This window comes from Typha angustifolia, chromosome 7 (genome assembly GCF_048772165.1).
Source record: "Typha angustifolia cultivar Huaian chromosome 7, ASM4877216v1, whole genome shotgun sequence".
Lineage (NCBI taxonomy): Eukaryota > Viridiplantae > Streptophyta > Magnoliopsida > Poales > Typhaceae > Typha > Typha angustifolia.
In genome coordinates, this window is record NC_133245.1 from 1,368,758 (window position 1) to 1,380,767 (window position 12,010).

General features: G+C 38.6%; 4 protein-coding genes across 6 annotated transcripts; 2 read left to right on the plus strand and 2 right to left on the minus strand.

Moving 5' to 3' along the window:
* The first annotated feature begins 7 nt into the window (after positions 1-7).
* Positions 8-1,820, plus strand: LOC140762727 (large ribosomal subunit protein uL13w-like). Its single transcript, XM_073100646.1, has 4 exons — positions 8-347; positions 421-537; positions 634-721; positions 1,464-1,820. The coding sequence occupies exons 1-4, from the start codon at positions 76-78 to the stop codon at positions 1,605-1,607; spliced, it is 621 nt and encodes a 206-aa protein (XP_072956747.1). The 5' UTR covers positions 8-75; the 3' UTR covers positions 1,608-1,820.
* Positions 1,821-2,307: 487 nt separating this feature from the next.
* LOC140762794 (uncharacterized) lies at positions 2,308-4,940 on the minus strand. Its single transcript, XM_073100748.1, has 2 exons — positions 4,517-4,940; positions 2,308-2,582 (listed from the first exon to the last, which is right to left on the minus strand). Exon 1 carries the CDS (start codon positions 4,896-4,898, stop codon positions 4,518-4,520), a length of 381 nt encoding a protein of 126 aa, XP_072956849.1. The 5' UTR covers positions 4,899-4,940; the 3' UTR covers positions 2,308-2,582; position 4,517.
* Positions 4,941-5,898: 958 nt separating this feature from the next.
* LOC140761850 (nuclear transport factor 2-like) lies at positions 5,899-10,786 on the plus strand. Of its 3 annotated transcripts, none has more exons than XM_073099336.1 (11): positions 5,899-6,027; positions 6,646-6,695; positions 6,752-6,919; positions 7,209-7,506; positions 7,584-8,111; positions 8,204-8,634; positions 8,961-9,087; positions 9,167-9,288; positions 9,377-9,442; positions 9,690-9,753; positions 10,216-10,786. In XM_073099336.1, the coding sequence occupies exons 2-11, from the start codon at positions 6,648-6,650 to the stop codon at positions 10,350-10,352; spliced, it is 1,989 nt and encodes a 662-aa protein (XP_072955437.1). In that variant the 5' UTR covers positions 5,899-6,027; positions 6,646-6,647; the 3' UTR covers positions 10,353-10,786. The 3 variants fall into 3 exon arrangements, with proteins under 3 accessions (XP_072955437.1, XP_072955438.1, XP_072955439.1); XM_073099337.1 differs by having other exon boundaries at positions 7,209-7,500; XM_073099338.1 differs by having other exon boundaries at positions 6,776-6,919.
* Positions 10,787-11,008: 222 nt separating this feature from the next.
* On the minus strand, positions 11,009-12,003 carry LOC140761852 (uncharacterized). Its single transcript, XM_073099339.1, has 2 exons — positions 11,775-12,003; positions 11,009-11,589 (listed from the first exon to the last, which is right to left on the minus strand). Exons 1-2 carry the CDS (start codon positions 11,907-11,909, stop codon positions 11,164-11,166), a joined length of 561 nt encoding a protein of 186 aa, XP_072955440.1. The 5' UTR covers positions 11,910-12,003; the 3' UTR covers positions 11,009-11,163.
* Between the last annotated feature and the right edge of the window lie 7 nt (positions 12,004-12,010).

Consider the following 12,010-nt stretch of genomic DNA (forward strand, 5'->3'; position numbering starts at 1 on the left):
CGAAACCCTACCCTCGGCTTTGCTCCTGCCGCCGCTTTACACATACAAACCCTAATCTCTCTCTCGTCGGAGAAGATGGTGTCCGGTTCTGGAATCTGCGCTCGCCGGGTGGTGGTGGACGCGCGCCACCACATGCTCGGCCGCCTTGCTTCCATCATCGCGAAGGAGCTTCTCAACGGTCAACGCGTAGTTGTTGTTCGATGCGAGGAGCTCTGCCTCTCCGGTGGACTCGTGCGCCAAAAGATGAAGTATCTGCGATTCCTTCGCAAGCGCATGAACACTAAGCCATCTCATGGCCCCATCCACTTCAGAGCTCCCGCTAAGATCCTGTGGCGCACCATCCGAGGGTAAAGATTTGCTCTCGCTCGGGGTCGGTTTTAGTAGATCTTTTGTTTATATAACTCATTGCATACATCTTAGGATGATTCCTCACAAGACGAAGCGTGGGGCGGCTGCGCTGGCCAGGCTCAAGGCGTACGAGGGAGTGCCGCCACCGTATGACAAGATGAAGCGGATGGTTATCCCTGATGCACTCAAGTAAGTGACAGTGATATACTTTGAGTAGAAAGTTTTGATTTTTGATAGTATTTTGAATGCTACATTATGACCTGGTTGTAAATTTTGTATTTTTAGGGTGTTGAGGCTTCAGCCTGGGCACAAGTATTGCTTGTTGGGACGGCTTTCCACCGAGGTTGGATGGAGCCACTATGATACCATCAAGGTAAATACATCTACTTTCTCTTATGTGCTTATGTGTGCTCCTGAGACTACTGTTTTATTTTGGTAAATGCAATATGCTGAACATTAGTATCTTTGTGCGATTGGTACTTATCTCAGTTTGGCTATGATGCTATTTTTATATGGATCGTTTTTATATGATTTGTGTATGTATATAATACAAATCAAGGTCTTTGTGTATGCGCAAGCATGACTTGTTGCTTAGTTAAATGCAAGTTTCTAATATCACTTGTTCTGGCACCGATCAGGTTGTTGAAATATTTGTTTCTTCTTTTCTTCTCTTGAAGGGATTAGGGTCATAGGGGTTGTTTATCCATTAGGGAAATATCCATTTCCTCCCTCTCTCTCTAAATGGAGGATGAATCTCACTTTTTTCCCCTTTTATGCTGTAGATTCCTCTGCATTTTAAGTGCCTCATTACCTCCTCTCTTTTTTCTGTTAAGGTCGCCTTTTATGTTTCCAGCAAACGCATCTGTTTGATGATGCGCTAAGATATGAATCTGCTGTTGGTAGGGTATCATGTCAGTGCTGCTCATAATGTTTAATTATGGCTGGTAGTCATATTGTGGACCTCCAAATATTTTTATTTTTGCATGCAGATGCTAGTGCTTCACACCTTCATGGGATACCAATGATAACTATGTCTATGTAGATTGTTGGTACTAACATATTTAATTTCTTAGGTCTCATATAAGCTATTAATTGATACAATCTTGTGAATATAGGAATTGGAGGAGAAAAGAAAGCAGAAGGCCCAAGTTACATATGATAGGAAGAAGCAGCTTGCAAAACTGCGCCTGAAGGCAGAGAAGGTTGCCGAAGAGAAGTTGGGACCTCAACTTGAGGTTCTCGCACCATTGAAGTACTAATAGGATATTTTTCTCTGTGAAACAATTTTGGGGGAGTAATTTGTTATTTCCTTATTTCAGAGGTTGCTTATATCTTTGTGGCGTATAACTTGGCGATAGCTTTGGTTCTGTCTGGTTAGTTTCTGTTTAGGTTGAATTGCTTGTGCGAAATGTTGCTTTACTTGATGTATGCACTTGAGAAACTTTCAATCCCTGTTCCATTGAATTTGCCTACATCTGAATGCCTGCCAATTGTGTTATTCTTAGAAAGATGTGAATCATGTTGCATAGACACCTGAAATCCTTTTGGTGGGTTTGCGAATTTGTTCAGAATTTGGTGTTTTAATTATAGTTTGAAGCTTTATTTGCTATTATTAATTCATTAAACAAGATTTTGAACATAATGAGCATGCTGACGCTGATCAATCAACAGATGTATGCTTCCTATCTATCTTCCTGTCGAAGTCTTCACATTGAGTGTGCCTCAATTATTCATTATGTTTTAAAGCACGAGAGGACTGCCTGAATGTAATGACGAAGCTGATGCTCCGAAGGAGTACAAAATCACTAAATGTTTAAACCGATTCTTTCTTTAGATTAAAGCTGGTAATTTTGGCATTATAATTAACATGGCTGCAGCTTTTGCTTGTGCATAATTGAGAGTTTTGACATCAGCAACTTTTAAATTGGTTGGAGGATAGCGAAAGAAAACAGAGGCAAATTACAGAAACAAATGGGTCTCAGTTAAGCACCAATTGCTGACACATGGGGAAAGAGTTCTAATACAACTGCATAAGTCAAGAGAAAAGCTCTCCGATTACATGATTTATTTCACCATCACCAACTTGCTGATGCAAGAAATATGCAGTGCAAAAGCAAATAAAACAGAAAACGTTTCTGGCGTATGACTAAAGCCAGGAAAACTAAGAGCACAGCTCTCAACATAAATGCAGCAGCAAGACATGTAACTGCTTCGCCATGATCCCACAGCTCCACCTGGTAAAGGAAAACTTCAAATTAGTTTTCTTTCTTACACACTAAATGATTTCAGTAGTGAAGAAGGATCTAATGTCAATGAGAAAACATAAAATAGACTATTATAAAGCAAAAAAATATTGGTATTAACTTTCATGCATCAAACGGTTTTAATGTATCAATGATCGTAAAGACCTTGTTGAAGCGATTCTGGAGATATTAACTGAGAGGAATGGGGCCCCAAAACATCACTTAAGAACTGCTCAATCTATAGCATGCTTGACCTAGCCAGAAGTTCATTGTGCCAAAAAACAGTAAAATTAACTAGTAAAAGATCTACTAACAATCTATACCCACATCTTTCTACCTTGTTCTCTCCAGCAAACTTCAAAATTATTATGAGATTCAGCAACTTTTCACACCAGAAAATCACTCACTTTATAATCTTCAGTTAAGAGTGGGACCACATAGAATATGCAACTGCATATTGGATTATTACGCGATAAGTCACTATTTTGTTGAATAGGTACAGAAGGGACTCATAAAAGAAGCAAAATTGAGCTAGGTTAACAATTAAGGAACAGCACACATGGAGCATACTAAGGTTGTAACAATAATGGCATAGTGGGTACTAAGGAAATCCCAAAAAATGCCTCAGAATGGAACAAAGGCACAAAGGTTTTAGGTCATCAGTAAATCAACTATATACAATGACCCTTGTGCAATATCCAACAGTAAAATACTTCGCTTCATTGGAGCTTTCTTATTAAATCACTTGGAAATGTTGATCTGAAACGGTTCGGAAAGCCAATATGATCCAGCAGAACGTACTGTACCATACAAAAGGAAAAGATACTACTGTCAGTGTACATACATAAAGGTACAGCAGTGTCCCTTTAGAAACATGTTAATGAATGTTCTCTCCAAATTTATCCTTGATGTCTTGCAACCCCAAGATATCCTTAAGAAAACCTAGTTCCCAAGTTGGTTATTAAAGTTGATGTTACAAGCTTACTGCATATGCAACACAAAAACTAGGCTATGCATGAATCAGGCAATGCTACAGTGGCCCTTTAAAACATCTTTGCCAGACAGTGTTCACACAAATTCCTTGTATTGCTATAATCAATGTCAGAATCAACTTAATACAGGATTTGAATATTTTTAGGCGAATGCAGGAGTCGATCTGTAAATATAGATAAATCAGATTGCAAATGACAAATAGGGAAATGTGTAAAGTGATATGAAAATCTCAACAGAATATCAAAATAGTACAACCAAATTGGACTAACTAATCAGAGCAGTCTTCGCCAAATACAAATAACACACAATCAACAACAAAACGTACATAATATAAATAAAAAATTGGCACTAGAAGTTTATAAGTGAGCTAACAAGTCGAGCTTTTCCAGCAAAACCGAGTTCTTGCTCATTCATATCCTATTTATCCCCTGTGGTAATATAGAACCATTTCTCCCCATCAGATAATTTAATACAATCTCTGTTTACATGCCAATATCCTATGTTTCTAGTCTCTAGATCTATCCCCAAAAGACCCTCCCCATGTACTCTAATCTCTTAGCTGAATGTTTCAGGTTCATTTCCTGCTTTGCATAACTAAAATTGATTTCCATAATCAGATCCAAACTAACGGGTGAGCAGAAGAAAGATCTTCAGAGGAGCTTTTCCCTTACTTCCCTTCAGAAAGAATAACAATTGATATCTTTAAAGAAGTTGCAAAAGGAACCCTAATTTAGATAATCGCCATTCACCAGAATCCTTTGGCGGCAGATTAAACGGAGGTGTTTTCTCGTAGATTCATCCATTCTACAAGCTATACTCGTGTTCAAGATCAAAATAAGCATCTTTGCCTCCATCGAAGTCAGAAAAAAAACCTAATCCAAACCTCAAAAATCCGAACATACACATAAAAGAACAAAGGATTCATCACTGACCTCATTTCTGGTACTCGCCGCGCTTGACCTCATCCATCTCAATAGCCGCCGTGAGGTACACCCTTGGGAAATCGGCGGCGGGGTCGAAGGTCTTCTCCGCAATCATCTTCTGCACATCGGGCTTCCTCAGGATGAAGCGGCGAACCGGCGGGCGATCTCGGCGGCGGTCACGAGTGTAGTACTTGATATCGAATACCGTCTCAGGATCGGAGGTGGGGACGATAGCCTTCGCCGGCGCCGTCGCCGGGCAGAACCGGCGGTACTCAAGGGCTCCGGGGAGGGCGCTCCGGTACTCCGGATCGGAGCAAGGGCCAGTGATCTCCCAAGGTTTCTTGAAGAATCTTCTCAGGTTTTGGAAGACGGATTTCACGGAGGCGGCCATTGGAGGGAGGAGGAGAACCGTGAAAGAAAAAGATGGAATTTTGGAGAAGACGGGTGCTTTTTTATACTCACTACTTTGGATATTTATCCTCTGGTAAATCTAAAATTACATTTGCTTTAAGTTTGCATACTAGTATATACTTACATATATATATATATATATTATCAAACATAATATGATTTTCTTATTACTACTATATCTTTTTTTGTTACACATATATATGAGTGAGCATTATTTATAAATTAACCATCCAATATCTACGAACAATAGTCAAATATTATTCTTTTTCACGACCTGAGTATATAATGCATAATCTAGAGGGATTGATAAGAGAAATGTGGATTATGTCGTATGCTATTTCTTTCTCTCTAACTAATGTTGTTTAAATTTAGAATTAGCCTCATAATATTTGAAAGAACAAAAAAAAAAAAAGAAGAAGAAGTCAATTTTGAGATCTAATTATGACCAAAAATATTCCTATTTTACATCGAAAATTAAAAAAAAATATGAAGATTTTAATTGAGGGATTAATATGAGAAATTGGTGGATTATACTCTATATGCATCGGAGAATGCTAGTTTATGGTACTTTTAAATTATGAATTAGCCTCATTATATATCGAAGAAAAAAAAAATTCTTCTAAAAAGTCCAACTCTAGGCACTATATTATCCGATATTAATACCATATTTTATTTTTTCTCAACAAAAAAAGAAAAAGAAAAGCCTATTTTGAGGTCCAATTATGATCAAGATAACTCATCATTGGATAGATGTCAATCTCCTGGATTCATCTCCGAAACTAATTGGATTACAGAGATTTTGACGAAATCTCGATGGTGGAAGCCGTTGAAACCGAACTCAAGAATCGGCTACGCATTGTCCTTTCAGATCATATGTTAGACTTAGAGTCGTCGATGACTCCACTTTTACTCACCAGTACGGATTAGAAAATAATCGTCTATTTAAAGCTCAGTTAGCGGAATGCGCGTTGCCTGCTCTCTTTCGCTCCTCTCCTCTCCTCTCCTCTCCTCTCTCCTTTCCCTCATCTATCGCTCTCTTAAACCCTAGGGTTTTTCTCTTCTAAGTGAAGTATATCGTCCCTTCTTCCGTGTATTCTTTCCTTCCATCGGTAAGATCTCCTCTTCTTGCTTGTTATCCGTAATTCTACTTGTTAAAGGTAACATATCTTTTCCTTCTCTTTTTTTCCTACGGATTATTCTTGTCATGGGTATATGTCAAAAAGTGTTCCTTTTTTTCTAAGAAAAATTCTATAACATCTTCGCTTTTCTCTTTGGTTTGCCAACATGTAAAGCTTGAATGTGCGTTGTTGTTCTTCTTTTGACTCTTTAACTCTGATTAGTTCGTTTGGTATTTTGTGTTTGATTTTCTAAAAGTTCTGAACTTGATGGTTTTGGATCACCTACATGAACTCAGGCACAATGTGATCTTGATTATCCCTACATGGGTCCTTCATGCCCACTTTGGTGGGCTAGCAAGAGTATCAAAGTGATTTTTGTTGCTCTTCTTTTGTTAGATATCGGGATGTCCTGTTTGTAGTATCATTTAGACTTACTGGTAATGAATCCTTTTCTTCCTTCTGTGTTTGTTTATATGTCGAATTAAAGTGTGATTTTCTCTTTCTTATCCTGTCTATTATACTGTCTATACCTTTTCTAAGAAGAGCCATTGCCTTTTAAATTGAGTCTCTTCTTGAGCTGTAAATTCTGGTACTACTTTAATCGTGCAGACATGGCATTGCCAAGTGCTACTCCTGCTTCTCTCGTATCTCTAGATCTGGTACCAATTGGTTCTTTTGGTTTATGTCTTGTTTCTCCCTTCCTATTTCTCCTCAGAATATTACTTCCATTCTGTTTCAGATGAAGATTGTAAAGATATTTGTTTGTGTATATTATGATCATATGGATCAATTTCCTGAGTACATTGACGGGCATTATCTTGAATCAAGCATTATTTCTCGCCCAGATGCCAATGGAGTAATGAAATCAGCCACAACATTGCAGGTGTGCTTCTAAGACATACAAACTGTTGTCTTACTACTAAATTAACAACTTTTATTCTTTAAAATGTCAATGTTTTAATATTCACATATCATTTACGCGAGAGACTGAATATTATACGACAAGTAAAAGATTGTCCGCAAGATCTATGGTGTTGTCATGGAGAATGTCTAACTTACTCATGCAATGTTCCATTTCACTGATAAATATTTTTACTATCTTTTTTACAAATATATGAGTATCTAACTGACTGCATCGTTCTGGCTTTTATTCGTTACAATCTCTTTTGCAGGCCATCAAAGATTTGATCCTATCATTGGACTCTAAGAATTTCACAACAGATGTACACACTATAGATATACAACCCTTCTACAAAGAAGGTCTACTGGTTTTAGTCACCGGAGGTTTGACTGGAAAGGACACCGTCAGACGTAAATTTACGCAGTCCTTCTTTCTAACCGTACGGGAGGGCACAAGATTCTATGTCCTCAATGACATTTTCAGATTTCTGGATGAAGGTGAACCAACGAAAACCAGTCATAAGTTAGCTGATGCTCAGCATTCTCCGCAAGCCCCTGAAATTGGTATAGGTAATTTGTTTTTTTCTACTATAGTAGTTTTTTAGTTGATAATTTGGAACTAATATTGCTCCTCTATTGTTTGACAGATTCAGAAAAGCTGGATGATAATCATATTCTGGGCAATGCACTAGTAATATCTGAGCCAGAAGCTGATATTTCGGAGTGCACTTATGTTCAGTCAAAAGATGGAGGCATATTTGTTGAGGATACAACTAATGTGGATCCAGTGGTTGATGGATATATCAACGCTCAAGCTATTTCTTCAGATACAACTCCTGTTGCTCAATGTGATGTGCCTATGATGGTTCATATGCATAGCAAGACACCAACAGATTCCACAGAGACAATTATTTTTCAGCAAGACATGCCTAAGGCTAATGCCGCACATAGTGAAACGCAGACTGTTTTTCTGGATACAGAACCTGTTGTTAGGCAAGATGTGCCAGAGCCTGTTGATGAATATGAAACAGAGAAAACATACTGCGATGAATCTCGTATGCTAGCAGATGACATTGTTAGCTTTTTATATGAAAGAGCACTAGGGGAAATCAATCACGTGGTAGCTGATGGCTCTAGTGATGATGCTTCACAAGCTGCCCAATCCCCTGACTTTGGTATAAAAACTTCCTTTTGTAATTTCTATAGTATTTCTTTAACTGACAATTTTGGATCTATTGGTGAAGTTCTATCCATTTGTCTTATGCAGAGTTTGGACCTTCTGATAGTAGCCATGTAACCGGCACGGAGATAATAATTTCTGAGGCAGAGGATGATATTTCACAGGACATTTATGCTCATTCAGGAAATGAACGTGTAATTGTTGAAAACAAGGCTAAAGAGGATGAAACATATATTAAGGAAAAATCAATTTCTCTGGATAAAACTGTTACTCAGCAAGATGTGCCTAATACATCTAGTGAAATTATTACAGCATCTATGGATACAACTATTGTTCAGCAAGGTGTGCCTGAGACAATTGAGCCATATGGGGAAACACAAACCGTTTCTGAGGACACAATTCTTGCTATTCAACAAGATGCGCCCCAGTTCATTGGTGAATGTGAGGAACCAGAAACAATCTCTGCAGATAAAATTCCTACTGCTCTGCAAGATGGTCGTCCGACGTATGCTGCAGTTGTGAGTTCCTATGCTGCTTTGCTAGAAAGAAACTGTAACTACTTTTTTCTTTCGTCTAGTCACTCAGGTCACCGAGGATTATCCTGATTTGCAAGTGACTGCCCTATTGGTGGTCACTTCATTTTAAGTTGCCTTTTCTAAATAATCTTCCATGCTGACCTCGTTTGTGCTAAAGAATTAGTAGTTTCTTTTATGAATGGTAATCTTTAATTGTATACATTGATTTCCCCTGACATCATTTTACTTCTTCACACAATTTTAACCTATTGTGTACTATACATGCAAGATCATCTTTTGAACACTTTTACTTTTACAAATTGGTATAGGTGAGATCTGCAAATGGGGAGCTATCGCATATCCTCAGAGACCTCAAGAAACCAACTGTACTAGTATCCAAGCCTACTAACCCTCGCCCTGCAATTCCAGCTAGTACTAGCATTTCAACCTCTGAAGGTTTGTCTCTTTCATTTGGAGTCGACACTACGGTTCATAAGTCTTATGTTCTAACAATCATTCATTGTGGCACCTACAGTAAAGGGATACTCCATCTACATTAGGAACTTGCCTCTAGATGCTACAATTCCTCAAGTTGAGGAGGAATTCAAGAAATTTGGACCTATTAAGTTTGGTGGCATCCAAATCAGAAGCAATAAGGTGTGTGGCAGTTTTTAATGTTTTTTAACATTGTGCTTATTTTTATATATTATACTAAAACTTACTCTTCTTGCATTTATGCTTGCAGATTGAGCGTTTCTGCTTTGGCTTTGTTGAGTTTCAGTCATCACTTTCCATGCAGTCTGCAATTCAGGTGTTTCTCTGAATTCTAAATTATTCCATTATTGAAGATAAGACTGAATTAACTTTCTCTACTCTAATTATTTAAAGGTATGCATACATAAGGAAGTGAGTTCCTATTCCTCACTTCTTCCTTTGGGACTAATTTATCCCCGTCATTTGCTGATATATGTCTCTTCGGCCTTCTCTGCCATTACATTATTATGAAATTTTGAATGTGTCTCTACTATAGTAAAGTATCTTAACCTTTGAAACATTAGGCATCACCTGTCATGATTGGAGGACGCAAAGCTTATGTGGAGGAGAAGAAAGCCACAACACGAGGCAAGTACAAATTTAATTTCCATTTTATAACATGCAGAATTATCATAACATGATCATGTTAACTTGCTTAGCTATCTAACTAGTGATAATGTGTGCCTCGTATGTAAGAGAAAACCAAAGTTTTTGAATTACATTATAGTAAGAAATATTAAAAGTATCGTAATCCTGGTTCAGGAAAATGGTACTAAGTGAACATTCATATTTTCATTCACTATTGTTGCATGTACAATTTGCTTTCATCACTAGAGTAAGATGCTTTCTCCTGTTAATGGAGTGGTTATGTATGGAACCCTGGGAAGCATATCAGCGGTGCATCTAGTGAAAATTTGCATCTATGCTTTAGTAACTATGTTCATATCATTGTTATGGATCAGCAATATATTTGTTGGAAAAATAGGAAAAGTTCTGTCCGTTTACCACCTTGCACTTCTTAAACAGACCTCTCTCTTTTGCTTTTTCCAGCTTTTAGTGGTGGTCTTAGTAAGAGCAATGGTGGTAACTGGAGGGGATTGTATCTAACTACAAGAGATGGAGTTCAGAATGATAAATTCAAGAGTTATGGAAGATTTGGCATCACGAATGGTTTCGGAAGGAAATGAATACATGAACTTTAAGGAGTATGCATGCTGACTTCTGGTTTTTTCCAGGTGAAGCTGGCATAATGAACTAGTGTTCTAACAGGTAAAGCAAAAAAAGGGAAGAAAAACAAGGAATGGTTAGAGAACCCTTACAATAGGTTATCCTTAAGAATAGAATGTGAAAGTAGGAAATACTTGTTATTGTCAAAGGAGAATACTTTGTTTGTTGATGCATTGCCTAAAATTCCAAAGGAATTCTGGGTCAGTTGCTATTACTACTGTATTTAATCTATTTTCTTTCAAATCAAGCCTCTTTTTTTCACGATTTCTTCTTAATGTTTTGGTTGCAACATATTCTCAATCTATGTGATTGCATCAAATGCTAGTAGTGACTCCAATCAGTTGTGTGAGTAATTGTACAGTAGTACTTTTGGCATTTCTATGGTGCAGCTTATTGACTTTTGAGTGTTACAATTTGGATAAGGAGTCTTAGTTGTTCAGCCATGGATTCTTGCCTACTTATTGCATGAAGATACAATGTTCAACTGCTAATGTTTTAGAGTATTGCCTTTTGTACCAGGTATCCTGAATAACCTTTATTTACTTTATGTTTGGAATTTCCTTACAATTGTTGTATTACAAGGAGGGTTTTCAGAAATTATATATGCCAGAGACCATCCATCAATAGTGCCTCATTAGAAGATACGGCTAACATCATGCTTGTCTTGTATACAAAAAGAAGAATTCAACATAAACAGAAGAACAGGATGAAGATATCTAGTTGACAGTACTACTCACTGCAAGATGTAGCCTGATAAGATGATGATGCTCCTCAGTTTGAGCTCTGCAACTTTGAAACAAAGCTAGATGCTGCGAATGCTGCTGATCCACCAGCTACACTGACCAAAGCCACCAGGACCTGCAGGACCACCTCCCATGGATACTGCTCCGGCACGACGTAGACGCAAACCGGACCCAACGCAAGCAAGAGAAGGCTCAGGCTGAGGAGAGCTCCAGGGGTTCCGGGGTCCGTCGCCGCCGATAAGACGCCGAGCTCCTCCGCCTTGGAGAGAAGGCCTAACCTCTCCACTGTGGATAGCGAGAATCCAAAACTCTCAGCTGCAGATAGTAATCCCGCCTTCTCTGCCTTGCTTAGGAGCCTCAGCTTCTCCACATTAGTCAGAAGCTTTATAGGCTGTGCTGCGCCATTGCTTATCTCTCGCGGCCCGGGCTCGCCGACCGGGAAGACCGTCGTTCCCTGCATCGTATATACATATATATAACTTTCTATTGAGGTGAAGGTATTCGATCATTCAATTGGCAAACAAAAAGATTGGTTGCATGCATTAAAATTTAGATCATTCTATCTTGTTCACTCCTAGTAGAGGTTTCTTGTAATTGAATCTTTTAACTCCAATTTGAGATGGGTAAGAAAAATCTCACCTTTCTGGTGCCAACTCGGGTTCCGGTCTTCTGGGTAGCCATTGATTTGATCAGGAGAGGGCCTCGAGCTCTTGCCATGGGAGGAGAAGGTGAGAACAACATGGCTCTGGTGCTGTGAACTCCCACGGTCTCCATGAGAACTTCTCACCTCTCTATGCTCTTCTTCTCTTACTCCCCTCTCCACCTCTCTTTCCCCCTGCGCTATTCGTGGCCACCTCTGTTGTGGATAGCAGCAT

Coding starts and splice junctions, on each gene's coding strand:
- LOC140762727 (XM_073100646.1), top strand. CDS start 76: ATGGTGTCCGGTTCTGGAATCTGCGCTCGCCGGGTGGTGGTGGACGCG. Junction 538..633: donor GTTATCCCTGATGCACTCAA/GTAAGTGACAGT, acceptor TTGTATTTTTAG/GGTGTTGAGGCTTCAGCCTG. Junction 722..1,463: donor GCCACTATGATACCATCAAG/GTAAATACATCT, acceptor TTGTGAATATAG/GAATTGGAGGAGAAAAGAAA.
- LOC140762794 (XM_073100748.1), bottom strand. CDS start 4,898: ATGGCCGCCTCCGTGAAATCCGTCTTCCAAAACCTGAGAAGATTCTTC.
- LOC140761850 (XM_073099336.1), top strand. CDS start 6,648: ATGGCATTGCCAAGTGCTACTCCTGCTTCTCTCGTATCTCTAGATCTG. Junction 6,920..7,208: donor AATCAGCCACAACATTGCAG/GTGTGCTTCTAA, acceptor TCTCTTTTGCAG/GCCATCAAAGATTTGATCCT. Junction 7,507..7,583: donor AGCCCCTGAAATTGGTATAG/GTAATTTGTTTT, acceptor ATTGTTTGACAG/ATTCAGAAAAGCTGGATGAT.
- LOC140761852 (XM_073099339.1), bottom strand. CDS start 11,909: ATGGAGACCGTGGGAGTTCACAGCACCAGAGCCATGTTGTTCTCACCT. Junction 11,590..11,774: donor CCCGAGTTGGCACCAGAAAG/GTGAGATTTTTC, acceptor TATACGATGCAG/GGAACGACGGTCTTCCCGGT.